At 39.5% G+C, this 26,547-nt stretch overlaps 1 protein-coding gene across 1 annotated transcript in view; it reads left to right on the top strand.

Moving 5' to 3' along the window:
* The window catches only part of LOC124858809 (mitogen-activated protein kinase kinase kinase kinase 3-like), a 58,431-nt gene extending 32,985 nt beyond the window's left edge, over positions 1-25,446 (top strand). Inside the window, exons 17-35 of the mRNA XM_047351034.1 lie at positions 556-608; positions 1,103-1,141; positions 4,796-4,870; positions 9,511-9,562; positions 9,637-9,838; positions 12,591-12,697; positions 12,849-12,890; positions 13,417-13,501; positions 13,615-13,694; positions 14,886-14,946; positions 15,092-15,209; positions 15,439-15,497; positions 15,779-15,882; positions 17,120-17,291; positions 17,378-17,446; positions 17,545-17,637; positions 18,618-18,688; positions 19,057-19,112; positions 20,585-25,446. Of these exons, the coding sequence (XP_047206990.1) occupies positions 556-608; positions 1,103-1,141; positions 4,796-4,870; positions 9,511-9,562; positions 9,637-9,838; positions 12,591-12,697; positions 12,849-12,890; positions 13,417-13,501; positions 13,615-13,694; positions 14,886-14,946; positions 15,092-15,209; positions 15,439-15,497; positions 15,779-15,882; positions 17,120-17,291; positions 17,378-17,446; positions 17,545-17,637; positions 18,618-18,688; positions 19,057-19,112; positions 20,585-20,672 (1,626 nt within the window). The 3' untranslated portion in view covers positions 20,673-25,446. The remainder of the gene's footprint in view (positions 1-555; positions 609-1,102; positions 1,142-4,795; positions 4,871-9,510; positions 9,563-9,636; positions 9,839-12,590; positions 12,698-12,848; positions 12,891-13,416; positions 13,502-13,614; positions 13,695-14,885; positions 14,947-15,091; positions 15,210-15,438; positions 15,498-15,778; positions 15,883-17,119; positions 17,292-17,377; positions 17,447-17,544; positions 17,638-18,617; positions 18,689-19,056; positions 19,113-20,584) is intronic.
* Positions 25,447-26,547: the final 1,101 nt, after the last annotated feature.

Below are 26,547 nucleotides of genomic sequence, written 5' to 3'. Positions count from 1 at the left end.
ATTTGTATAGTTATTTATTCATTTATTTATTTATTTATTCATTCACCATAGTCATGTATATCAATAAGTGTAATCATTTTAAAAATCTTGAGGTAAAAACACTTTAGGGGCAAAAAAATCTATAAGCGCAGCATAATGAGTTCATTTCTGTAAAACAAAAAAAACAAAAACCTAATTAAATAAATAACAAAACAATAAGGTTGAAAATAGTCGAGGTATGTGAAAATGAATCTTTGCGGTTTAAATTGAATAGCTTTTTTTAATGTAATTTCAGTTACATTGGATATTTAGAGGATATTTTCTTTTCTTAATTGAAGGGTAAAAAAAAATTTAATGCCAAAACTTTAGGCCAAGTGTCTCCAAACGTCTGAGGCGACGTATATAAAACCTGACCTTTCCAAGGTGGTTTTTAATTTGTTCCTGTTGTACCTTGTAGCAGGCTGCCGTGGAGGAGGCTGCCTCTGTTGTTATTTTTGCTTTTTTAGACGTTTTACTGTGGTTTTGACAAGTAAATGAGCGACATATAATACACTATGTGATTACTTTGTCTTTTAGGACTTGCAGTTGGAGTATGGCCACGATTCACCAAGTCTGCTGGGAGGAAACAAGTAAGTAAATCGTTTTTGATTTCCTGCTTTTTTTTCTTTATCCCCCTATTATACATGTTTTAGTCTTTTATTGATACACCAGTCTAACCATTAGGGTTAGGAAGTCTGGACTATACTTTAGCTTATTCCCCATCCTGGGAGCAGCAACAGCAAATGAGCAACCGCCCCACTGTTTGTACTTTGACCTTGGTGCTTCTAAGGTGCTTGGATCTGAAGAGCTCAGTGCTCTGTCATGTTTACAAAGAATAAAAATTTCTGAGAGATAAAATGTAGAAAGCCGTTTATGGCATTAAAAACAAACAATAAAATCTTGATGAACTGGATGCCAATGAAGCGATGCAAGCACTGCGGGGATTAGGTCTGGATCTGTTGGTTGAATGACGGGCTGCTACGTTTTGGACTAGCTGAAGGCAAGCGAGGCAGGTCTTTCACGCGCCGACATATTCATCTCATTCTACAACTCATACTTATTTCTATCTGTGTGTTTTAAACAGGAGCCTTCTGAAATCTGTCGAGGAGGAGCTTCAGCAAAGGTGAGTCAGACCCTCTGTTTCACATCTGGTTTCACAGAACTGCCGGTGTGTTTTAACCACGTTCACCCATCAGCGAATCATTTAACGGCATTACTAATTGCGCCAATCACAAGCAACTAATACTGTCGTAATAATGACTCCAGCCTGCCACAGCTCTCACATTCTAGGCTCTGCTTGTCTGTTTTTTTCCCTTCTGTGGCTTGCTTTATGCTTCAACTGGAAAATCCTGGGCTTCTTAGGTGCACACAAACACACACATTCCCTGTATCTCCATGCATTCATATACATGCACAGAGTTACACGTTTAAAGATGAAACAGACTTAATTCTGCCAAACCATACTGACAAGCCCATAGAGAAATTTTAATTTGCTTAAATGATGATTATTGTTCATGTGCTGTTTTATATTCTGAGAGGTTGTCCTGTATTATAAGTGTGTATCATCAGAATTGCTAAGATTTTAAGATCCAGTTTCCACTTTGTTTGGTTTTGTCAGTTTCATTGCCTTTCTTGAGCTGCAGGAGAAAACAGTCCTTGAAATATTTACTTGTTTATCACATCTTTAAAAATGCAGATGTTCTAGCTTGGAGCTAGATAAATAAATAATTTCTTTGTTCTATTGTGTAAAAGTTCTTGAGGTGAATCTTAATATATACTAATATTCAAGCATATATGGTCTATATAACTGGGTTTCAGCTCAACTAGGGTCTAATTTGGGTTTTCCATAATACTGTTATGTTGTTGGAAAGTACATGTTGTAGATCCTTGTGCGTCTTTATGCAGATGCCATGCTACTAGAAGTCCTTCATGCAGACAGTATATATAGAGCATCGCCATGTCAGCATGCTGACAATTATTACACCAAAACAAGCCAGAAATTTTAAACTAAAGCTTAAATAATTTTTCTGAAAGCTGAACCCCTTGTTAAAACTTCCCAGATTCATGTACAGTATAGCTGAGGGACGTTTAAATGTTCAGTGCAGTAAAAAGCCACTAACGTATGGGTGTTAGGATCTACATTACAAGGATTTCATTTTAAGAAGTTGGCACAGACGTCTGGTTGAGTAGCCAAGATGGTGCTTCTATACATTCAGATGTGGACAAATCTGTTGGCACCCCTGGTAGAAGATGGGTTGAAAAGCTTGAAAAGATTTTCTCTTATGAAGATTTTCTCTTCAGCCTTTTATTTTAAGTACTTTTATTCAGTAGGGAAAATACATTTCAGTTGTTATTAAATAAGTTACTGCTGGCATAATTGTTGATACCCCTTGCAATCCTCTTAAAATAAATCTAACTGAAGAAATATTTTATTTATATCATACTTTTTAAGTTTCACTACATGTCTAGGTACTTCTATAACTTGGATTAAGACTTTATTTCTATTAGGTATAAATATTGATGTGATGCAGAAGCACATTTCTTTTTTGCCACATAGCTGGACCTCTCCTTATTCTCCATTTAACCTCCATAGCCCAATGTTAGACCTGCAGGACAAAGTGGCATCTCCGAGTCACCAATGCTCCTTTTCCATTGACGTTTCCAGCTCCACACGGCTCCGCTCCACTTGGTCTCTCTCTGCTCGGTACGGTGCCCGTTGTGTTTCCATGGACCCGCCGACGCCTGGAGCTCTGGCTTAAAGCGCCGCCTCCAGCCGTCAGTGTAGTGCTTCGTGCCGCTATTAACGTTACTGAGTGACATTGTCACAATAAAGTAATATGCGTGAAACTCTTAAAAAAAACAAAAAAAACACATAAACGAAATAAAAATAATGTTTCTATTATTGTATATGCAAGAATGCCTTATGTATATATTTTTCATGTATAAAATGATCCACCGAGATAATTATCTGGACCCAGCCCACCCAGAACTTGTAAAATAAGGCACAGGGGATTTGATGTGGGGGGGGTGTGGCAGGAGAAGCTGACAGTTACAGTTTTGGGCTTGACGAGGGAAGTTTTTGTATCAGCCATGGCAATAACGAGGACAAGGACTTTAAAGCTCAAAACCTTTGACCCCGGTGAAGTTAGTATTAGGTTGGGTATTGGATATTCGTGCTCAGCGGATTCAGCGGAGCCTCCTTTGATTCGACACAGGCAGCTTGATTATAGGCAGCTGGTCTCTGCTTGGTCCCTCCTGCAGATGCAGGTTTGCTTAAGGACCGTCAATAAACTTCCGAAACACGCTGTTTCATGCTGGTATTGTTTGGTGCGTTTTGAGGGCAATGTTTGTGCGTCTGAACAGATAATTTCATGTGTGATCAGCTGATTTAGGATGTTATTGAATACGGCGCCACACCTGTGTGTAATTCTGAAAGCTGATGTGTCCTTTTTCTTTTATTTCAGCCTTCAGGCACGGTTTATAATTTGTAAATAGTGAAATTATATTTCCATTTGACCCGCTCCGGCCATTGTGGTCCTTAATGTTATTGTAGTCGCTCTTTAGTTTTATTAACTTTTCCCTGCACTACCTCGGTGAAAACCTACTCATTTCTCCTGGTCCCATGGCCAATCATTGAACAGCAGTCTGTTGACGTCACATGTGGTCCCTACTCAGCCCCGGTCCTACCTGCTACTGAGTACATCCCAAAAAGCAAGTTCTGAAAAAACCGACAATGGAAACTCTCGCAAAACGAGCTGAATGGAGTGGAGCCAGGTTAAGTAGAGCCTGTGAAAAAAGGGCAGAAGTCTCAATAGCAACCAATGGACACCAACACCATGCCAGCTGGTTGTTTGGTGAGAATGCTATAGGGTAATAAGTATTTTCTGTCCCACAAACATAAACAAGAAATTAGGTCAGTCTTCTTGGATCCATTCAGTTTGTTCAGATAAGACTGAGCTTGAGCTTTTCTGCAGCAAACACTCCAGAGAGGGGCATGAAACAAAGAACGAATATGCAGTAATGTACCTCATCAAATGCAGCCATTATTGAGTATGGTAGAAGATCTGTGATGCTGTGGGCCTCTTTCTCCTTCAAAGGTCCATTGGAAACTTGCTGGAGTGCGTGGCATCAGCAAAAACTTTGAAATACCAGAATATTTCATAGAAATATTTACTGGTAAACAGAAATTTGTAGTTGTTTGGTATTGGACCAGAATAATGATCCAAAATATATTGCCAAACAAACACAGAAGTTGTTCAGTGTGAGATTATGTAATCCGCTATATAAATGTATTTATTTCAAGGGTTGATTCGTACATCTTTACCTGGTGTGCCAATAAATTTGTCTGGTTCTGTGTGTGATAGGTTATCTCCAACACTCAAATAAAATAGATGATTCTCTTTGCAGCTCCATTAAGAACAGACCTGGCCACAACAAGTAGTTTATGAAGAAGTGTTTAGAGTGAGGAAGTGTCGGGCTATAGTTATACTCGAGAAATTTTGTATTATTTCCTGGACTGGAATACTTCTGTCCTTTCAGGTCTGCCCTGAGTTTAGATTTTAGAGGTAGTTTGTGAACTGAGCTTTACTCAGCTTTCCCTCCCCCCCTTTTCCCTCTACCTTGATCCCATTTCTTCTTCCTTCTCCTGTTGTCATCTCCCATCCTTACTTGCTTAAACTTGCCCCCATCGCTGTCTTCCCACTGCAACAAAATCCACTCCCCTTCTTCCTTTCCCCCCCTCCAATTGTCCCGCTCCTGTCTTCCACTCCTCTCCCAGGGGCCATGTTGCATACTTAGGGGATGATGAGGATGAGGATGATGATGGTGCAGATGATGATGAAACTCACACTCAGTAAGTTCCCTCTCAGTCTCAGAAACCAGAAGTCTTTCTCTCCTTGTCTCCACATCTTTTTGTCCCGATACAGTCCTCTGTAGGAACAAAGGCGAAAAGATGAGTATGAGAGAGAAACAAGGAAGGAAGGCTTCTTGTCTTTTCCACAGTTTTATCCATGCGTCTCTATGCAGCACGAACCGCCATCATGCCATCAGTGTTTGTGTTTTCTGTGTGTGTGTGTTTTTCACGCTGCATCTGCTGTCTGATGTGAAGTTTTAAAGCTACTTACAGTTGCTGTGAACCTTCAGAGATGGTAAATGACTGGAGATTTAATAAAGGCCTCTAATTACTGCATTAGGAGTACATTTTAGAAATACGAAGGCTGTAGTATTCAACGCCTCGCAAAAGTATTCACATCCCCTGAATTTTCCACATTTCATCATGGCAACCACAAACTACAATGTATTTTAGCAGGACTTTATGTGATTGACCAATAGTAATAGTGAAGTGGACGGTAAATGATGCGTTGTATTCAGCCCATTTTACTCTGATACCTCTAAATAAAGTCCAGTACAAAGAGGTCCTTCAGAAGCAACTAAAGTAGTAAATAGAGTCCATCTCTATGTGATTCACTCTATGTATAAATATAGTTGTTCTTTGGTGGGTCAGAGGTTTGTGCGAGAAGATTACTGAACAGCATCATAAGGACCGTGCAGCACAACAAACAGGTCAGGGAGAGAGGGTTAGGGGATAAAACATCAGAGCCCTGTTCAAGCCATCATCTGAAAACGTACAGAGTACTTCACAGCGGCTAACCTACCTAGACATGGCTGCTCACCTGAACTGGAAGGCCAGGCAAGGGTAGAGGAGCAGCCAAGAGGTTTACTGTAACTCTGGAGGAGCTGCAGAGAATATAGTTCAGGTGAGACACAACAAATTGCGATTAAGTTAGCATAAAAAAAAAAAGTCAGTCCTGACTTTTATTTGTAAAACACACTGTTGAAAACCTCTGAAAGGTACTTTGCAATTACAGGTCCTTCTCAAAATATTAGCATATTGTGATAAAGTTCATTATTTTCCATAATGTCATGATAAAAATTTTACATTCATATATTTTAGATTCATTGCACACTAACTGACATATTTCAGGTCTTTTATTGTCTTAATACGGATGATTTTGGCATACAGCTCATGAAAACCCAAAATTCCTATCTCACAAAATTAGCATATCATAAAAAGGGTCTCTAAACGAGCTATGAACCTAATCATCTGAATCAACGAGTTAACTCTAAACACCTGCAAAAGATTCCTGAGGCCTTTAAAACTCCCAGCCTGGTTCATCACTCAAAACCCCAATCATGGGTAAGACTGCCGACCTGACTGCTGTCCAGAAGGCCACTATTGACACCCTCAAGCAAGAGGGTAAGACACAGAAAGAAATTTCTGAACGAATAGGCTGTTCCCAGAGTGCTGTATCAAGGCACCTCAGTGGGAAGTCTGTGGGAAGGAAAAAGTGTGGCAGAAAACGCTGCACAACGAGAAGAGGTGACCGGACCCTGAGGAAGATTGTGGAGAAGGGCCGATTCCAGACCTTGGGGGACCTGCGGAAGCAGTGGACTGAGACTGAAGTAGAAACATCCAGAGCCACCGTGCACAGGTGTGTGCAGGAAATGGGCTACAGGTGCCGCATTCCCCAGGTCAAGCCACTTTTGAACCAGAAACAGCGGCAGAAGCGCCTGACCTGGGCTACAGAGAAGCAGCACTGGACTGTTGCTCAGTGGTCCAAAGTACTTTTTTCGGATGAAAGCAAATTCTGCATGTCATTCGGAAATCAAGGTGCCAGAGTCTGGAGGAAGACTGGGGAGAAGGAAATGCCAAAATGCCAGAAGTCCAGTGTCAAGTACCCACAGTCAGTGATGGTCTGTGGTGCCGTGTCAGCTGCTGGTGTTGGTCCACTGTGTTTTATCAAGGGCAGGGTCAATGCAGCTAGCTATCAGGAGATTTTGGAGCACTTCATGCTTCCATCTGCTGAAAAGCTTTATGGAGATGAAGATTTCATTTTTCAGCACGACCTGGCACCTGCTCACAGTGCCAAAACCACTGGTAAATGGTTTACTGACCATGGTATCACTGTGCTCAATTGGCCTGCCAACTCTCCTGACCTGAACCCCATAGAGAATCTGTGGGATATTGTGAAGAGAACGTTGAGAGACTCAAGACCCAACACTCTGGATGAGCTAAAGGCCGCTATCGAAGCATCCTGGGCCTCCATAAGACCTCAGCAGTGCCACAGGTTGATTGCCTCCATGCTACGCCGCATTGAAGCAGTCATTTCTGCCAAAGGATTCCCGACCAAGTATTGAGTGCATAACTGTACATGATTATTTGAAGGTTGACGTTTTTTGTATTAAAAACACTTTTCTTTTATTGGTCGGATGAAATATGCTAATTTTGTGAGATAGGAATTTTGGGTTTTCATGAGCTGTATGCCAAAATCATCCGTATTAAGACAATAAAAGACCTGAAATATTTCAGTTAGTGTGCAATGAATCTAATATATATGAATGTTAAATTTTCATCATGACATTATGGAAAATAATGAACTTTATCACATTATGCTAATATTTTGAGAAGGACCTGTATATTGTGTATGTTTTTTTTCCTTTTTTTAGTCAAAACATAAAATCTCAATAAAATTCACTGAAGTTTGTGGTTGTGATGTGGCAGAATAAAAACTCTTAAAGAGAATGACATTTCTTCCAAAGGCAAAGTCATTTCTATAGTAGCATTAAAGTTTCACTCAAAACAACACAAGCTATTAGTTCAGTTTCACTTCTTTTATATGTGATGCTTGTGAAGCATTCTTCTTGCTATTGCTTTGTTCTCCGCTGGCATCGCCATCTGTGGGCCTCCTCGCTCTGTCTGCATGTGGGGGTGTGTGCGCACTCAAGCTAACGTCTGTCTTCTTCTCCTTCTACAGTGAAACATTATAGATCTGCTTTTTTGTGTAAGACCCAGATTGCTTTGGTAGGCCAAGGTGTCCCTTGTCAGCAATATTGCCCACCACATTTAGAAATGGATACTTCGCCCTTTTGTACATTGTTGGACTTTAGGTTGTTGTAACATGGCATCCACACAGTGAGAACGTGAAAAAGATTAAGCTGGACGAATATGAACCAATGGGTTGTGACTCAACAGCACTGAAATCCACTTTGATTCAATTTAGACACAAAACAAACGGAAATACACGATCGATTCGATCCAATCATGTAGACGAATTCAAATAGGTCAATGTAAATGGCAGCAGTAGGTCCTTTGGTGGGTTTATTTAAGAGAGAAACATGGCTAAACAGGAAAGCTCTGAGCCAGTAGAAAAATCTTAATAACAAAGTAGGCACATATAGTTGCAGCTGTAGATCCATCGGTTGCTTTGTCTAAGAGGGGTAAACATAAACTAAGCCAAGTGTATCATCTGTAGAGTGAGAACATGACGTTACTGGCAGCAATACCTCATCTGATGGCACTCATGGATATGAGCACATACCTAAAATGTGTGCTGGCTGAACCTCATGCTCACTGAATCCATCCAAACGCTTGATATGCAAACAAAATTTACCTGCATCAGATTCTGCTGATCAAATTTGGAAGTTTCTTATTACTATGTTTCACCTACTTCTAACAATGTAGACTGTGTCAGCATTTGTACTGAAGATGTGTTTGTTTCTCTAAGGGGAAAGCCGCATAGCTGTCACCTGCCATCCAGCTGCTCTCACACGTGTAGCAAATAACTAGGAGCTTTTCTGATCTATCTTTTTGGGTTTGTGCTTTGTAAACCGATCGGTACATCTAGAAACAACAGATCCTGAAAGATTCGGGACCAAACACTCTCCACATTGTTGTCTCTTCTATGTTTGTTTTCATTTCATTGGTGGACACTTTCAATGCTCATTTCTGGACTCATTCATTGTCTCAACATGTTTCTCTGTTAGGCACGGGCTGGTATGAGAGTCTCATCATATGATAACCATGAATCAAAATATCAAAGTTTATTATGCATCACAACATTTACACTTATATTTTAATCGATACTGTTTAATAAGAACTGATTCATTTCATTTAAAACAGAAAAACCCTTGTTCCACTTTCTGCTAAAGAATTTTCTATAAATATTTAGCATTTATATATGTAGGTTTTTGGATACATGACTCATATTCAGTAAATTGATTCAGTTTAACAGAACAGAATGCGTGAAGATTTTTGTAGTTTTAAAACCATAAGTGTTTAAAACCTTCATAGTGGTAACCAACCACTATGAAGGTTTTAAACTCTACTAATCAGACCTTATTGAAGGCACTTCACATAGTACTGGGCTACAGTTTAACAATTATTGGTTCTGTAATGTTGCCCAGAATCTCAAATTGAGACATCTTGATTCTAATAATGGAAAAAAACTAATATTAATAGCAGAAAAGATAAAGGTAAGCTGAGAAATGGTCAATGGACAGTTCAAGGATTGATGCAGAATAAAGACTTGATATTTTAAAAATTGTTTCTGCATTAAATATAACTTTTTTTTTTAAACCAAAGCCTCTCGCTACTTGCTCTCACGTTTTCTGTCAGTGTTGCTTGCACTGAAAAGCCATCTTTTCATTCTTCAGCAAATCAAGCACTATCAAGCGGCCGAAGGAGCCACCTCCACTCCCTCCGAAGGTAGGAATTCTGTTCATTTTCAATCAGTTTCTAAGCTTAATATTAAAACGTAACTGCTCTTCATTGTCTTCCAGCCTAAGCCCAGCAGCTCCTCCCAGCAGCAGCCTCACCAGAAAAATGATGATAGCCAATCACACATCGAGGACGACGCCGGAGGGGGAGGAACCATCAAGCGCTGCCCAGCCTCAAAGGCACCGAGCCCCGCCAGGCCGCCCTCCAGCGTCCCCCCACGGCCTCCGCCCCCGAAGCTGCCACCCCATCGCCGCAGCAGCTTAGGTAACGACAGCCCGAAGCGAAAAGACGTGGGGAACTCTGCACCAGAGGATGATGATGGGAGCTTTAGGCATTTCTGGGAATGGCTCCACACACCTCACACAGAGGAGGAGCTGGAGGAGGCATGGGAGGTGCTGAAGGAGGTGAAAGAGGAGCAGGAACAGGAAGCGAGTAAGAGCAGCTGATTGGTAGCTGGGTAGTGTCCGCAGACCCTGTTGTTCCCTTCAGTTTTGTGGTCTCCCATTAGCCAGTTCTTGTAGACTAACTGATATATCTGTTCCATGAGCCCATTAACAACAATGCTTTTTAATTTTGTTTTCATGTAAAGTTCCTGCTCTTCATCAGCTCCTGCTCAGTATTACTGTTTGTCTTTTCTGAAGTCTAATTATTTTCCTTTTTTTTTTTAATCCAATCAGTCAAAAGCTGCTACCACTCCCCCTCCCTTCCTAGGAGGAAAAGGAAGAGGAGCAAATATTGTCATATTGTCCTGTCACAGTGCAAACAGAAACGTGTGATCTTAAGATGGGACTTAGAATTTAGTTCTTATTTTCCAGCAGAACCTTAAAAATCGCAGAGGAAAAAAATGGTTTGAAGAGCAATATCCAGCATCTAAAGTTGCTGTGTTGTGGATCTGAGATGTGTCTCCTCCTGTTATGATGAGGCATACTTTAGGCTCAGTCTATGTTGTCTTATACAATCCTCCAGCATGAAAATGTTTTCTAATTACCAACCTGAAAAACCACGATGATTCTCATAGATTTGCTTTGTTTGATGTTTGGTGATGTTTGAGTTGCTTGATCAGGTTGGTTGTCTTAAACACATCGGTTGTTCCATCTTGGTTTACTGTGCCTTGCAACAAATTAGTATTAGCGTCCCTTTAACTTTTTCACATTTTGTCAGATTACAACCTCAAACTTGTGTTTTATGTAAAATACCGACATAAAACGGTGCCTAATTGTGACAAGAAAGGAAAAGGATTGTTTTTCAGTTTTTTCTTTTTTTTAATAATCTTAAAATTGTGGTACAGATTCGTATTGCCCTTACTTTGATGCCCTGACATAAAATCTAGTGCAACAAATTGCCTCTAGAAGTCACCTAAAAGGAGTCTTCATGTTTGTTTGTTTTTTTTATTTTAACTTTAGCATAAATTCAGCTATTCTCTGAATACCTCAGAAGCTTCAAGGAAATCACTAGTGAAAAAACAGCAACATTAAGACCAGAAACACATCATACAAGTTACGGATGACGTCAAATAGAAAAGCGTTCAAGAGGAGCTTGGTAACTCTGGAGGAGCTGCAGAGATCCGCACCTTAGGTGAAAGAATCTTATAGGGTATAACTATAAGTAAGACTTGTCCACTCATCAAATCTGAGCTTTAATGGAAGAGTGTAATGAAAAAAAAACAAAAAACATTGTTCAAGGAAGCCATAAGAAGCCCCATTTGCACACTGCATCACTCTGAACGCACCATCCCTGTGGTGAAACTAGGTGGAGGCTGCGTCATGGTGTGGGATTCAGCAGAGACAGGGAAAGCTAGTCAAAGTTGATGGAAGGATGGCTGGAGCTAAATACAGGGCAGTGCTGGAAGAAACTTGTTAAGAGACTGCGAAAGACACGAGACTGGTGTGAAGATTCACCTTCCAACAGGACAATGACCCTCAATCTGCAGCTTTCAGATACTCACCGTCCAGTCTGACTGAGCAATGAATGAGCAAAAAAATAAAGCCTGTAGTTGTGCAAAGTTGGTAGAGACATACCCCAAAAGACTTGGAGCTTTAACTGCAGCTAAAGATTGTTCTACAAAGCTTTCACTGTGGAAGAAATGAATACTAATTCACACCTGTTTAGTTTTCCGTCTTCACAGGCATGCATCACTTTGTGTTGCTGTGTCACATAAAATCTCTGTAAAATACAGTAAAGAATGTGGCAAAATGTGAAAAGGTTGAAGAGGTATAAATACTTTAACGGGGAAGTCTATTTTCCATCTTTCTGGCCAAACATGCTTTGTGTTTTCTTCCCTGACGGGGACAGACATGCTTAAGTACAAGTGTGTGGCTTTCTGTGTCACTGTGGACGGGACGCAGGGGGAACTTGACTGGTTTAAAACAAGGGTTTGGTCATGGCTGGTGGATTCTTTCTCACCACAGTCTCTGGTACAAATATTGAATTCGTTTTATACCTACAAGCTTCCATACTTTCTTAGAACAACAGCAGAGGAGAGTATAATCGCTGTGTTTTCTTGGAGACCCGCCTGTGTCTGAGCAGCGCATTGTTGCAACAAAAATAACTACATAAACATGTGCTGCGGATATAAGTCTACATTTTGACATGGTCTTGGTAGCCCACTTGCCCTCTCTGATTTATTTCTGCCCATCCACGCAGCGCTGACAACACTCAAACCACACCCACTCAGGAGATCAGAAGTCTTTTGTGTTTTCATGCCACTGTTGCAGCTTGTAATGCGTCTTCTGTGTGCAGAGGTTGTTTTGTCAACCGCTGTCTAGTGGGAAGCAGTTAGTGCATTTACACCCTCCATTGCTCATATTTTTGATCCTCTGTATTCTTCCTGCTAGCCTGCTCCCACCCTCCTCCCCTCTCTCTGCTCCCGAGACTTTGTGTTTTATATCCCTGTATAAGTCCTCTCTGTCTTCAGTCCGTGAGGTTAAATAGTTTGCATTAAAACCAATAATATACCCAGAAACACTTGCACCCACACTCTAAGTCAGTCTCTGTGTTGTGGGCATAATTGTTTTAGGTAATGGACTGAACTCTCCCCACAATGGTGAGAGGGAAGGAGCGGGAGAGAGGCAGTCCACCATGCCCCCTAGTGTCCCTGTACGGAAAGATAAGAAGGATGTTCCGGTAGGTAAACTGAAAACTGGAGCCAATCTATACTTCTTACTTCTATATTAGATGTTAACAGAATATTATCTTATTGGAATGGTTCTTGAAATTAACACATGGCTGTTTGTTCTTTCCGGGTTTTAATATGTGGGTCTTATCTGTGCCCTAGAAGCCTATGAGTAATGGTCTTCCTCCAACACCTAAAGTCCATGTAAGTATCAGTGTCTTTTTGTCTCTAGGGATCACAGTTGGAACATTGTGAACCCATGATGAAGGGTCTTGTAAGCAAGAAAACTTAATTTTCTTGCTTTTGGTGTCTAAATGTTGTATCCATCTGTCCATTCATCTATTTGTCCATCCATCTGTCCACTTGTCTCCTTATACTCTTAGATTTTTTTCAGATTTGCAATTTAATGACATTGCTTTGCAGAAACATCTGTAGCAAACTCATAGTGACTTACTTCTAGTTTAAAAATGAGCTAAAGATGGATTGAGAAGCCTGGATAAGTATGGAATTCTGACATGAAAACCCTGAAAGAACCATCATTGTGCTTCCTGTCCACTATGATGTGTACTACTGTCTTTCTTGCCCAGATCACCCTTGTGAAAGAAGTCTTGATCTCAGTGCTCTTTTCTCTGGTTCAAAATAAAAATGTTTAATAAAAACTAAAATGACAGCAGAAGAAACGCAGTCTCATTTAGAGAATCAAGATATTGATCTTCTCTCCTGTTTACAGATGGGTGCATGTTTCTCCAAGGTGTTCAACGGCTGCCCGCTAAAGGTCCACTGCGCCACGTCATGGATCAACCCCGACACCAGAGGTAACCATTAGAAAAACTCACTGTTCAGTGCAATACATGTAAATCTGGAATGTCTCTATCCTTTTACCTTTGTTGGTTAAATATAAACAGCTTCTTTTGTTTCTGTGTTACAGATCAGTATGTGATATTCGGAGCTGAGGAGGGAATCTACACTTTGAACCTTAATGAGCTTCATGAGACGACAATGGAGCAGGTCAGACCCCAGATAATATAAGCAGAAGAATTTTATGACTTGTGGATTCTTTAAACAGTGGTGTAAAATATTCACAACCTTGGACTTCTCTACTTTTGGTGTTAAAACCACAGACATTTATGTATTTAATTGGGATTTAATCATTGTGGAATGGGTGAAAAATTGTGTTTTACTTCTTTCTTAGAAATTAAAATGTTTGATTATTATGTGTGAGCAGTATTCTTGCAGAGCAGGTATGGATAACTAGGGATGGGTACCTTTCACATTTGAACCGATACGCTACAGATGCCTGGTAGCAGAGAATCGGTATCGGTATTCAACGGTATCGGTTTTCGGTACTTTTGTGTGTGTTTATGTTGTGATACACATTGATTCGTTTAATAAAAAAATCTCAAAATTTTTCTATTTAACTTATTTGTTGCTCAAAATGTAAACTTTAATGAATATATCAATAAAGCAACATCCAGCTGTTTGTATTGTAACATCTCAGTTGTTTCAAACATTTCTTCTCCCATGTTGCTGGCTGCAGACGACGAGTCGCTAACGGATGCAGGCGTGCGATCGCTGCCGAATGCAGGAGTAGATCTGAGGCTGACGCAAACTGTGACGAAAACTCTTCAGCCTTGAGAAAAATCTTGTGCTTAACCAGGTTCTTCCTCAGATTATTCCTGCCGCTGGCCTTGCTATTCGCGTCACAATTATTGCAACAAGCGTAATATGCATCGCATTTTGAAAAGTGGAGCCATACTTTTGAGTGTGTGAATGTGTGTATGAATGGGTAAATGACTGATTGTAGTGTAAAGCGCTTTAGAGTACAAGTTCAGGCCGTTTACCATTTCGAGTGTTTTCTATCAGACATTATTGCTTTGTGGACGCTACTGACGTCATTATGCTCTTTTGCGTGCAATGCTGTGTTCATGTCCGGCATGGAAAATCACCCACTCTTCCACTCCCTCAGTGTCACAGTGATGCATTTAGGTACCGAAACATGGTACCGTTTGATTTAGCATGAATAGGTACCCGGTAATACAGACGGAATTCAGTCGGTACCTATAAAAGTACCGAATTCGGTACCCATCCCTAAGGATCACTGACCGAAAAATTCTTCAAACTCTAACCTAGTTACTTAACCAGTTGTTATCCTGTAGTTCCTGGATAGAAATTAAGTTTTTTGCTTTTTATTTTTTGTAGCTCTTCCCTCGCAGGTGTACGTGGTTGTATGTCATGAACAACTGTCTTCTTTCTATATCTGGTGAGTTAAGAAACTCGTTTAGATTATTCACCAGATAACTAATGTGATTTTGTTTTTGTGCTCTTTTACATTCCACATAAAATTGTTCTTGTCTGTTTTTTCTCCTAATTACCTGATGTTTTTGACGAATGTTGTCCCACTGCAGGAAAAGCCTCCCAGCTGTACTCCCACAGTCTGTCCGGGCTCTTTGAACAGGCTAGACAGTTACAGAAGTTACCAGTAGCCATTCCTACACACAAACTTCCTGATAAAATTATACCAAGGTAACCTGACAGTCGGGTAGTCCAAGCTGTCAATTATTTACAGTCTCCATTTCCTTTTAGGCCATTTTATCACATTTGTTTTTTTAATAATCCACCCGTATTTAATCACTTGAAGTTAAATAACTTTACTACAAGCAAAGGCAGCTAATTTAGAATAAAGTTGTTACTTATTAACCTCAGATAAATAAGCCTGTTTTGGTGGCTAATGTTTGTTTGTGCCTGGTTATAGGAAGTTTGCTGTTTCCAATAAGATTCCAGAGACTAAAGGGTGCCAAAAGTGCTGCGTAGGTGAGTGTCTGTATGAGAGGCTTTCAGCTTTTCTGTGATAGGCTGTGAAGTAAATTTTAAAGCACTGTGCTCTGAGTTCAGTTTAAGACGTTGTGAGCATAGGTTGTAAAAGTTACCATTTTTGGAAAAAACAGAATTGATTTTTTTTAAAAGTCTGAATGCAATAAGTTTCAAACTTTTTAGGAATCACTAAATGGCACAAACATCAATCCGAGCTACTAAAGGTTGTGGAAAATCAGTGCAATAAAAAGTTATCAATAATATGTGTTGTTTTTTGGCAGTCCGTAACCCGTACACAGGCCATAAATACTTGTGCGGGGCCTTCCAGTCGAGTGTCATGTTGCTGGAGTGGGTGGAGTCCATGCAGAAGTTCATGCTCATTAAGGTCAGTCTTACCCTCCTCTGCGTTAAGTGTAACTCCTTTTTATATTAGAGAAACACAAATGTGTTTAATGTGAATAAGATGATTAAAAAATATATTATCTGGATTAAGACCTTTGACTTCTCCAGCCTCGGCACAATCCGTTACTCCTGAACCACCAACAGTGAGCGTCTAATTCTACGTTTTTTTCTTTTTTACTTACTTCTTTTTCTAAAAAAGTTTAAGCATATTCATGTAGATTTTGTTGTGGTAGCAGAAATGCATAAACCAAAACTCTCTAATCCAGAGAGGCCTTGGATGACTTTTTAATGTGGTTCATTGAAAGTATGGTATTTATTTGTAGCATTTTCCATGTCTGGATACATTTGAAAAATTGTTCAGTTTTCCAGTCTTTTTTTGCGCTTCTTTTATTTTCTAAAGCACAAAAATCATAATGTTATGTATATAACTACTGTTCTCTGAGGGGGAGGAACAAGCTGCAACACATGATGTATGGAATATCACATCCCTGCGTGTCCTGGCTGAAGCCACCTCTTATCACGCCTTCTAGGTAAATAACGTGATGACGATAAGTGACAAGGCCCGCCTGCACCTGTCCGTCATCAGTCATTGCTCGCTTTGATAGCCGCTCTTCACCGAGCCCAGCTCGGCAGCGGGGCAGCCATGTGTTTTACCTCATTCCTTTCCTTCAGGGAATAGTAGTTATATGCATAACATTACATTCCCTTTCAGTTGATTCAATCAGTGCTTTAAAGAATCTGCAGGGATACTCCAGACCTTATTGAGCAAGTCCAACAGTTTTAGACTTTGCGACTCAACTGGTCTTAGTCCAGAAACCACAAACACTTTTAAATGGCCGTTCACCAAACCCGAAAATCTGGATCCAATTTGAGCATTGTGGTGTTTCATCATCTGTGGAACCTGCAGATCATAAGAACTGACCACTGTTTAAGTAGTTTCGAGGTTTTGTTGTCAAATGTCCAGAATCTAGAAGTAAGTGCGGAAAAGTATGGAATTTGACAATGAAACATGGTGAGGCACCCCCGTCTTAAAAGAAATATACATGTATAACCAGCTTTCTGATGCAGTTTCACTTCTGAATCCACAAAAGCTGAAACGTTTGCTTCAGCTGCCGAGCTACTAAAGGAACAGCAAACCAAGTCACATATGAAACGGATCAATTACAACCCAGCAGGTGAGTCAACCTTTCTCACATACTTTAAATTCCTTTCCTCTGCAGACCATTGATTTCCCGTTGCCATGTCCGTTGGAAGTCTTTGAGATGTTGGTGGTCCCAGAGCAGACCTACCCTCTTATCTGCGTGGCGGTCAGCAAAGGAACCGAACTCAACCAGGTGGTGCGATTCGGCACCGTCAACCCAAATGTTACCTCCTCCTGGTTCACAGAAGCAGGTCAGGACGGTGTATCTGATTCTGGTGCTTTTACGCAAACATATGGAAACAAAAATAACCCCCTGCTCTGATGCTGCTCTTCACAGACATGCCGCAGACATGTGTGATCCACGTCACGCAGCTGGAGCGAGACACTATTCTAGTCTGCCTGGACAGTGAGGAAAAAAACTTTACACTCATCTCAACGTTTACATTTGTAAAGGTTTTTCTAAGTCATACTCTGACATTTTTCTCGTCTTTCTTTGTCACTCAGGATGTATAAAGATAGTGAACCTCCAGGGCCGGCTAAAATCCAGCCGGAAGTTATCCGCCGAACTCACCTTCAACTTCCAGATCGAAGCCATAGGTAACCGAAGGAAAACAGAATAATCTAGTGACTAAGAAATTATTTGACACTAATTAGTATTATAGTAATGTGAAAATATAAGACTCCCTATTAAATATTGAATTGTTTCAAAGAAATGTTCACATATCAATATCTTATCATTTTTTTTCATTGGAATAGGAAGTTTAATTGCACAAAAAAACCAAAACTGAATCGTGTTTTACTTGTATATCAAAGATATCAGCAAAAAGATGTTGGCTGAGGAAAGTGAGGACAGCCTACGCTAAAATGGCTAGTCTTTACCTCCTTTGGTTGAAATAACTCCAGGAAGAAGCTTCTTGTTTGACCCACACCTCACTTTCCTGTTTCAAGTCGCCCCCCAGCATCTTTTTAGCCCTCAGCCAATCTTTGGTGGATTTACTGGTATGTTTTGGCTCATTGTCATTGTGCAGGGTTCAGTTCTCAGGCAGCTTTAATTTTGTTGCTGATGCTGTTATATTTTCCTCAAGCACCCTCTGATACACAGTAGAATTCATGGTGGTTTCTATGATTGCGAGCTGGCCAAGTCCTGCTGCAGGAAGACCTCCCCGAACCATGACACTTCCACCGCCCTGCGAGACTCACTTGATATGAGTTTTTTTTTTCTGTGTGTGTGATCTTATTATTTTTAAGTGGGAATAAATGTAGGGGTGTCCTCATTTGTTCTTCGCCAAAAATTTTATTTTTAAATGTCAATTTACAGAAAATTTCTTTTCTGCAAATTTAATTGTGTTGTTTTAATTACATTTTTAATTATTATTAAAATTAACATGCATCTGTATGTCCAGATATGATAGCAAAATACCCAAGTTGTTGTAAGGTCTCCTAATTGTTTGACACGACTGTCAACAAGGCGAAGATATTGCTTTTAATTAAAGCAACTTGATTTTAAATGGGACTCCAGTTTCACCCAAAAAGCCTCATTGTTGATAAAAGCGGATTAAATGTAGTATTTTTCTCAGTTTGTCTTCAGGACAGTGTGCTGGCCTTCTGGAGACATGGCATGCAGGGTCGCAGTTTCAAGACCAATGAGGTTAGTCTGATCCTTAGACCTTTCCTTTGTTTTTTTACCTCTTAATAAAACAATCATAGTAGCCACTAGCAAGTCCCTTGTGGTAGTAATAAATCTTTATCTACATGTTATTGATGGGAAGTTATTGTTTTGTAGATTTTTTGTGGCATTCCAAACTAATTCTTCTGGATTTGTGGTGTCAGATTATGTTGCTGAGAAAATGAGATCGGCAGTCAGAACCGGTCTCAATCATCTTGTCTGTTAAGTTTAGTCACACGTAAAGCGTCGTGATGTTGTATTGGTAAAAATCAGATCCCAAAAAAAACAGCAGTGGATAGCTTTTCTTGTCCTGTTTGAATGTGTAGGTTCTTTTATTTGTTTTTTTCCAGATCACACAAGAGATCTGTGACAACACACGCATCTTCAGACTACTGGGATCCGACAGGTGGGAAACGCATCCAGTTTTACTGTTTACTCACTGATACGCACTCTCATGACTGGAGAAATGCTAGGAAGGACAAAAAGTTTAGGGTGTCAATCTCTGGTTTCTGTACATAGTTCCTTGCAGAAGTTCCTTGAATTTCTTCACTTTTTGTTTTGTTGCAATGGCAAACTTTATTTTATTGGGATTTTATGTAAAAGAGCAAGTGTGGTATATATTTGTTTCACCACCCTTTACTCCAATATCCCAAATAAATAAATAAATCCAGCCTTTACGAGTCACATGGAGTCCACAGCTGTCTTGTGAAGGCCTCAGAGGTTTGTTAGTGAACATTAGTGAACAAACAGCATGAAGACCAAGGAACACAGCAGACAGGTCAGGGCGGTGTCATGCTGTAGGGTTTCTTCAGCCAGGAAGGAGATTTTGGTCAGAGCTGATGGGAAGATGGATGAAGCTAAATACAGAGAAAACCTGGAAGAAGACCTGAGACTGGGGCTGAGGTTCACTTCCCAGCAGGAGACCAATGGTTTAGATGGAAGAACATTCATGTGTTCGAATGGCCCAGCCAAAGACCTAAACCCAATTGAAAACGAGTGGCCAGAGTTGAATTGTATTATTTTGTGTTTACCTGTCACCTAAAATCTCAGTAAAATACATTGAAATGGTCTTAACATGACAAAATATAAAGATTTTTATTTTTACAGTTCACGGGCTATGATTATTATTGCAGGGCAGTCTTAAAGCCGGTTTTTGTGTTAATATCATTATCAAAGTACCTTAATTTATCCATACCAGACTGTAGGTCGATACACGACACAGTTCCAAAGATAAAACTGTCCTCAGCAAAGACATTTGTGCATCGCCTCCTGTGCTAATTGTGTTTAAAATTTTAAAAAAGTTTCTGTTTAACCATCAGCTTTTTTTTAAGTGTGAAAACAGCTACTGACTTTACATCCACACACACAAACACACTCTTAACATCCTCTCTGATGTCTTATCGGTGAAGACGTGCCAATTGTAGAGACCCAGACTCAGAGGACAGAGGCCTCTCTCTGCCCAGGTACTGCCACCCCTCACTGGCCACAGTCGGCTTTGTAATCTTCCCTTTTTTCTTCCGGGTTTCCTAACAAATTCTTTTTAATATGCTGGACGATACTGGTTTCTATTGCCTCATTACTGAGTCCAACTAAGGGATGATATGTGAAGGTACGAATCTTTCGCTCTGTCCACGGTTTCTTCGGGGTGAACAGGATTATTTGGCATCATCTCTCTACACCATTTACTTTTTGTCCAAATAACATCCTTGAACCAATTGCTCTGTGGGTTGCTGATTAACCCTTACATATTTCTACATCAAATCCTGGGTCTTTATCGTTCTTTCATTCTTTGTTTTACTCTTTTGCTTTTATTTTTCTCAGTAGATATTGTAGAAATCATCTTCTGGATTTTTAGTCATTTGAATGTGTGCGTTTCAGGGTGGTGGTGTTGGAGAGCCGGCCTACAGACAACCCGACAGCCAACAGCAACCTCTACATCCTGGCGGGCCACGAAAACAGCTACTGAGTCCCACACTCGCACCGTGGCTGCAGTGAATAAACACCTGACCACTAACACAGACGAGGGAGCAACAACATGAGCTGGTAGTCGCATTCATCCCACCACCGCAGCTTAACCCTACCCCACCTTGGCCTTCTCGGCCAGCCTGCCGGTAACGTGAGGGAGAGATTAGTAGTTTGTGAATGCAGGACTTGATTTTGCACCCTTTTAAAATGCGTCAGTGTGTTTATATGTGAAAGGTGTTAGTTAGGGGAGAGAAGGAGAATCTTGGACTAGTTTATGTCAAAGTAGAGTCTAAACCCTTGGTCTGAAGGCAGTGATAGTTGTCCTTTCTAAGACACAGCATCCCTCCTGATACCCTCCAACCTTTCCCTGCAGACTGCACCTGGAGTATAAAAACATGGAGAAAACACATCAATGCTATACTAGTTCTACTTGTAATACTACTGCTGTTTGTGCTGAAGCTTCATAGAAGGGCGACCATGCCCCAGAAACCCAGCCTTCCTCTATATCCTTTCAGCTCCTTTTTCTTTCTTCCCACATTTTTTAACTGTCCCTTTATTTATTTTGGCATGATGTAACTTTATTAACAAGGATGGCTCTCTTAATTTGCCGTATTCTTTTTTTTTTTTAAAGACAAAAAAAGAAACCAGAGGAAAAACTTCTGCCATCTTCACTAAGATTAAATCCCAGTACCTGTCACTACATCACACAAGTGCTTATTAAACCTTTATTTAATTGTTGTAAATATAAATGTTTTGGGTTCGTGTTTTTTTGTTTTTTTTTAATATTGGCAAAGACGAACACTAAAAAAAAAAAAAAGTTCTGGTTGTGTGTATATGTGTGTGAATAGCTGCTCTGTTGAACTGTGGAGACACAAAGAGACCCCGAAGTGCAGAGGATCCACGGATTTTCAAGTTTCTCGTTCTTCAAACGTGCCGAGGTTCGGGTCTCCTCAGGTGGACGGCTTTAGTAATCAGACATTTCCCTCAGAACGTTTGAGCTGTAAGATCCTGATGAACAAACAAGGTATGCGACTGTGTTTTCTTTGTTTTCATGCTGCATGCATTGTGATCCTCATTTCTGCCCCATCACTCAGAGTTATGTTCTCCTACGTTTCAGCATCATCCCTTTCAGTTTTTTAATGCTGTTTTATTCAGAAATATTTGTCCTTTTCATGTTTTTTTTTATTATTATTTTTATTAAACCACTGGTATTTAAAATTTGCACAAGAAAAAATGTAGTTCATTAACAAATGTGGTGTCATTATAGTATGTGACCATGTGTGTGTGACCATGGACATGTGTGCCTGTAGAGTGCATTGTGTACAGATCTGGTTTTTATCTGGCTGAGGTCACTTTGAAGGAGCAGCGAGAAATAAAAAACAACAATAAATTATTAAGCAGGATTTAAACAGAAATAAGTTTGATTGTTAGCTAAAATAATTCATTTTAACATATCTGCAGTTTAAACTCCTTTTAATGAGATGCCAGAGAAAGAACTGTTTTCTCCAGCGACATTGAGGACTGCCCCTCCCCTACCTCTTGCTGCACACTGACAGTCAGCAGGATGAAGGATGAGCTACTAAACTTTTCCCTCTCTTAAAAATAAGACAAATTTGTCTGTTTCTCATTGTTTCTCGTCACTGGAAACATTTTTTGTCTTTCTATGGAAACTAAAGGAGCACCACCCATCACTCTTCACCCTAGCTGACCGAATGCTTACTATCCTGCACATATCCTGACTAAATAACCAGCCATTATCAGCCTGTTATGCTCTCAGTGTTACCCTATAAAAAGCACAGTATCCAAAAATGAATATATTCTTCACAATAAACACTTGAAAGCAAAGTTTATCTGCTGTTCATCCTGCATTTAAATGTTACTGTAATAATATTTTACAAGCAGGAGGAGTTCTTGTGGATTTGTTGTTCTAAATATAAGCATTTAGATCATGATAAGCATTTTTGGTTTTAAATAATCCTTCAATCAACATCTGATCCTAGCCCATGTCTAGCTGCTCTTCTATGCTGTAGTCCTGGTTATAAATTCAAGTATTCAAGTAAAACTACAACGAAGTATAAGGGCCATTGTAGATCAAAGAAAAGAAATAATTTGGAGTAGTTTCCGTCAAAAAACAACAATTTCAGAGATACGAAAATATTCCCTCTTGAAAAGTTGTAAAGTTGCTAGAAAAAATAACTTTCCAAGATTAAAGGCATAAATGTACGATAGAGTGAGAGTGGTGGATCTGGACTTCTTGCTTTTCTTTGTTGCAAAACTCTCACTTAGAAAACTTCTCATGTTTTAAATGCAAACTTCTGACCTTGCAATGTTTTATTGTAAATTTATACCTTTTAATTAAAAATTTTCCTAAATTTTCCTAAATACATATTGTATTTAACAAACAAAGTAAAGGGTAGAAATTGTTTCAAAGGTGCAACATGAGAAAAATCTGAGAAAATTACAATAGCAGACTTCTGTCCTGTTAAAAATAAATAAGTAGAATTTTCCCCAATAAACATAAAGTCCTTTGTTTCTAAGTCCGCAATATATGTTTTTGGATACATCTTTTTTTTTTTTTTTCAGATTTTCATCAGAACACATCATTTCTCTGTAATTCCCAAAATGTAGAAATATTTTAAAGTCCAACGTCTGTAACAGAGAGCAAACTTTATGCACTATATCCGCACCACATGGGTTGTAGAGGAGTGGGCAGGGCTGTATGCCAACAGCCCTAAAAGCTGTGATCCTGCTTCTCACAACTTTCACGTGTGTTTGGGTTACATCACCCTCCCTTATGCAGAAAATAACCTTTCAGACCTGTAGTGAAATTTTCTGCTTTGTAATTTTTTTTTGTTGGTATCATTCCTCTTCTCCATACATGTGCTAGTTGAGGTACAGAACAGAGATGTACAAACCCTTCATTTAGATAAGAAAAACACTTCCTGCAACTGTAGAGCCAGTAAACATCAGACGTCAGTGCTGTTTGGCAACCATCTTATCAGAGCTTTGCTGCTACCTGCTGGTGTATTTCGGAGACCTGCCATGTAAAGCGGAGCAGCCCCTCCCTTGTAGCAAATTAAAGTTGCTGTTTCAACTTTTGGGACAAGAAATTCTGAGCATACTTCTGTAGCCACTAAATACTGACACGGTTACAAATGACCAGTACAGCTACAGAGTTCTGGTTTAGATATCGTATCAATGACTTCTCGTAATTTATAAAAGAAATCTGGCAGCAGAGCCAAATTAATATAATATAATAATAAATACATGCTAGAAATTGAGCTTCTGCTCTCATTAGATGATTAAAACTCCTACCAGCCACAAGAGGAGCAACACTGCGGTTTATTTTTAATGTTCTTGGGTTCTGATTGCTCATGTTAGATCACCAACCCATAGGTGAATGTAAAAGCTCCAGGGTCCAGTTACAACTCCTCAACACAAGACATAGAATCTGTCTTTTGCCCTCACTATCATGGCTTCATGCAACCTCTGACTGACAGGAATAACTTCACTACATTTAAACAGGATTTAATGTTGATCAAAGGAACCTTTAGTTGGGTTTTCTAGTTAAACACACTGTTTGGAGAACTTATTTTTATAGCTTATATTCAGAATAAGTGTTTTATTCTTAAAATGCATTAACTGGAGACACTCATTGAAGAGGTATATGCCAAACTGATCGAACTTATTTTAGCTAACATTGTACACTTCATTTTGATTATTGGAAGTTTCTTTTACACTTGAGACAAACTATAAATAAAGAGCAAACAAAAGAAAATTTTAATAATACAAAATGAAGTAGGGGCTGCTTTTATGGCAAGCAATATATGTATATATATCTATATATTTTAATATATTGCTTAAACCTGTTCTTAAACTTTGTGGGCATATTTAGATAGTCTACCTCGTGATTTCTCCTAGATTTAAAAATAAATAATCAGCTTCTGAGGACAGATATCAGCAGGTTTGTGTTAAACTCATTATGTTGTCTTAAATTTCTCCTTCTACCAAGCGGTTGTGTGTTATTGAACAGCGGTTAATCAAATAAATCACATCACCAATAAAATGTTTCTCCTAAACAATGTTTTTTTTTTTTTTTTTTTTATCTGAATTTATTTCAGAGAATCTGATTTTAGGATATTTCTGTGGCCAATTTGTTTTCACTCAACTGAGCTGTTAAGGTTTCTCTAGCTTGTTCTATCATGGGAAATGTCTATCATGTGTTCATGTTTCATTACATCATGCTGTTCCCTAACTTCTGCCCTCTTATTCTCAACCCTATAAATGCTGAAAGCAGGTGAAATCTGTGTCTAACATCTGCTTAACTTGAGTGGAGTGTCATGTAGAATTAATCTGTTTTTAAGATGTGTTGGGTACCGGATGTGTGAATTTTCTGGATGAAAGGTAAGCCAAGTGGCTTTACTATTATTGCCTTGGGATTTCATGTTTCATGATTTCATGAGCGTCACCTGTCTGCTGCTCTCAGCTGATCAGTGTTAGGTTCTTCAGAGTTACTACCCGAAGCTGTTTGATCTCCTCATCTCCTGATGTTGAGCAGAAACGCAGCAGGTGACGCCTCCTCTGTCGTTATCACATCACTTTTGTTTTTGTTTTTTTGTTTCTTTTTCATAACGCAATGCAAACGTTATGCAGTGTAAATAGTGTAAAATAAAAATGGGTTTGTTTTACATACTGTATAATTGCCTATATTTTATTTCAGAAGTGTAACAGATTTATGAGATGACAGGTTAACACATTAAAACGAAGGAAGTGAAGTGCTGGATGTCTTGTGGTTTGTTAAATCGTGCCGTTTTGGTCTTAAAATGATGCTAACATAAACAACCACAAACTTCTAGGTATTTGTTTCTAATTTTATGTGATACATTATAATGCATTATTGTGAAGTGAAAAGAAAAGGATACTTATTTTCAAAATTACCTGCAAATAAAAATCTGAATGGTGTGGCCTATTTGTGTCTCTGATATCCCTAAATTATATCCTGTTCAATCAATTGACTTTAAAATCGCCTAATTATGTTATAGTGTCCACTTGTGTTTTGTCCCAGTAGAGGCAGCTGTAGGCATCAGAGGTTTTAATGGAGAATACTGGTGAAGAAACAGCATCATGAAGATTAAGGAACACAGCAGACAGGTCAGGGAAAAAGCTTCCCCTTTAAAGTAACAGATCAGGAAAGGAGAGATCCACAGCTCAGGTGAGAGTATGTAATAACATGAGCTGGCCTTTGTGGCAACAAGACGTCTCGTTTTACTCATAAACCATAAGGTTGACACATTAACTGTGAAAAATGTGTTCAGATGAGAACCTTTTTGGCCTACATGTGAAATGCAATGTGTGGCAGAAAACTATCCTCTCTGTGAAAAATGCTGCTGGTGGCAGCATGCTGTTGGGGACGGGGGGACTGGTCAAAGTTCATGGGCAGAATATGGATGTAGCTCAATACAGGGCAATCCTGGAAGAAAACCTGTTAGAGAGTGGGACAGAGGTTCACCTTCCAGCAGGACATCGTTACTAAACATGGAGCCAAAACTACAGTGGAAAGGTTTGGATCAAAGCATGTTCAGGTGTTGAAATGGTCCAGTTAAAGTCCAGATTTAAATTTCACTAAATATCTGTAGCAAAATCTGGCGTTTGATGTTTCACAGATGGTCTCCATCCAATCCGACTGAGTCCGAGTTGTTTTTTTAAAGAATGAGCTAAGATATCAGTCTTCAGATACAGAAACGGTTGGACATACACTAGATGAATTACAGTTGGACAGTAAGTTTGAACAGTTTCAGGCATAAAAGTGCTAATAGATTTTGGGGTCCTTTAGTGTTACAATAATTAATAATAACACGACCAGCTGATCACCAGAA

This window comes from Girardinichthys multiradiatus, chromosome 22, assembly GCF_021462225.1.
Source record: "Girardinichthys multiradiatus isolate DD_20200921_A chromosome 22, DD_fGirMul_XY1, whole genome shotgun sequence".
Taxonomy (NCBI): domain Eukaryota; kingdom Metazoa; phylum Chordata; class Actinopteri; order Cyprinodontiformes; family Goodeidae; genus Girardinichthys; species Girardinichthys multiradiatus.
The sequence above is the reverse complement of the archived record's forward strand: the minus strand, read 5'-3'. Positions and strand labels throughout refer to the sequence as shown.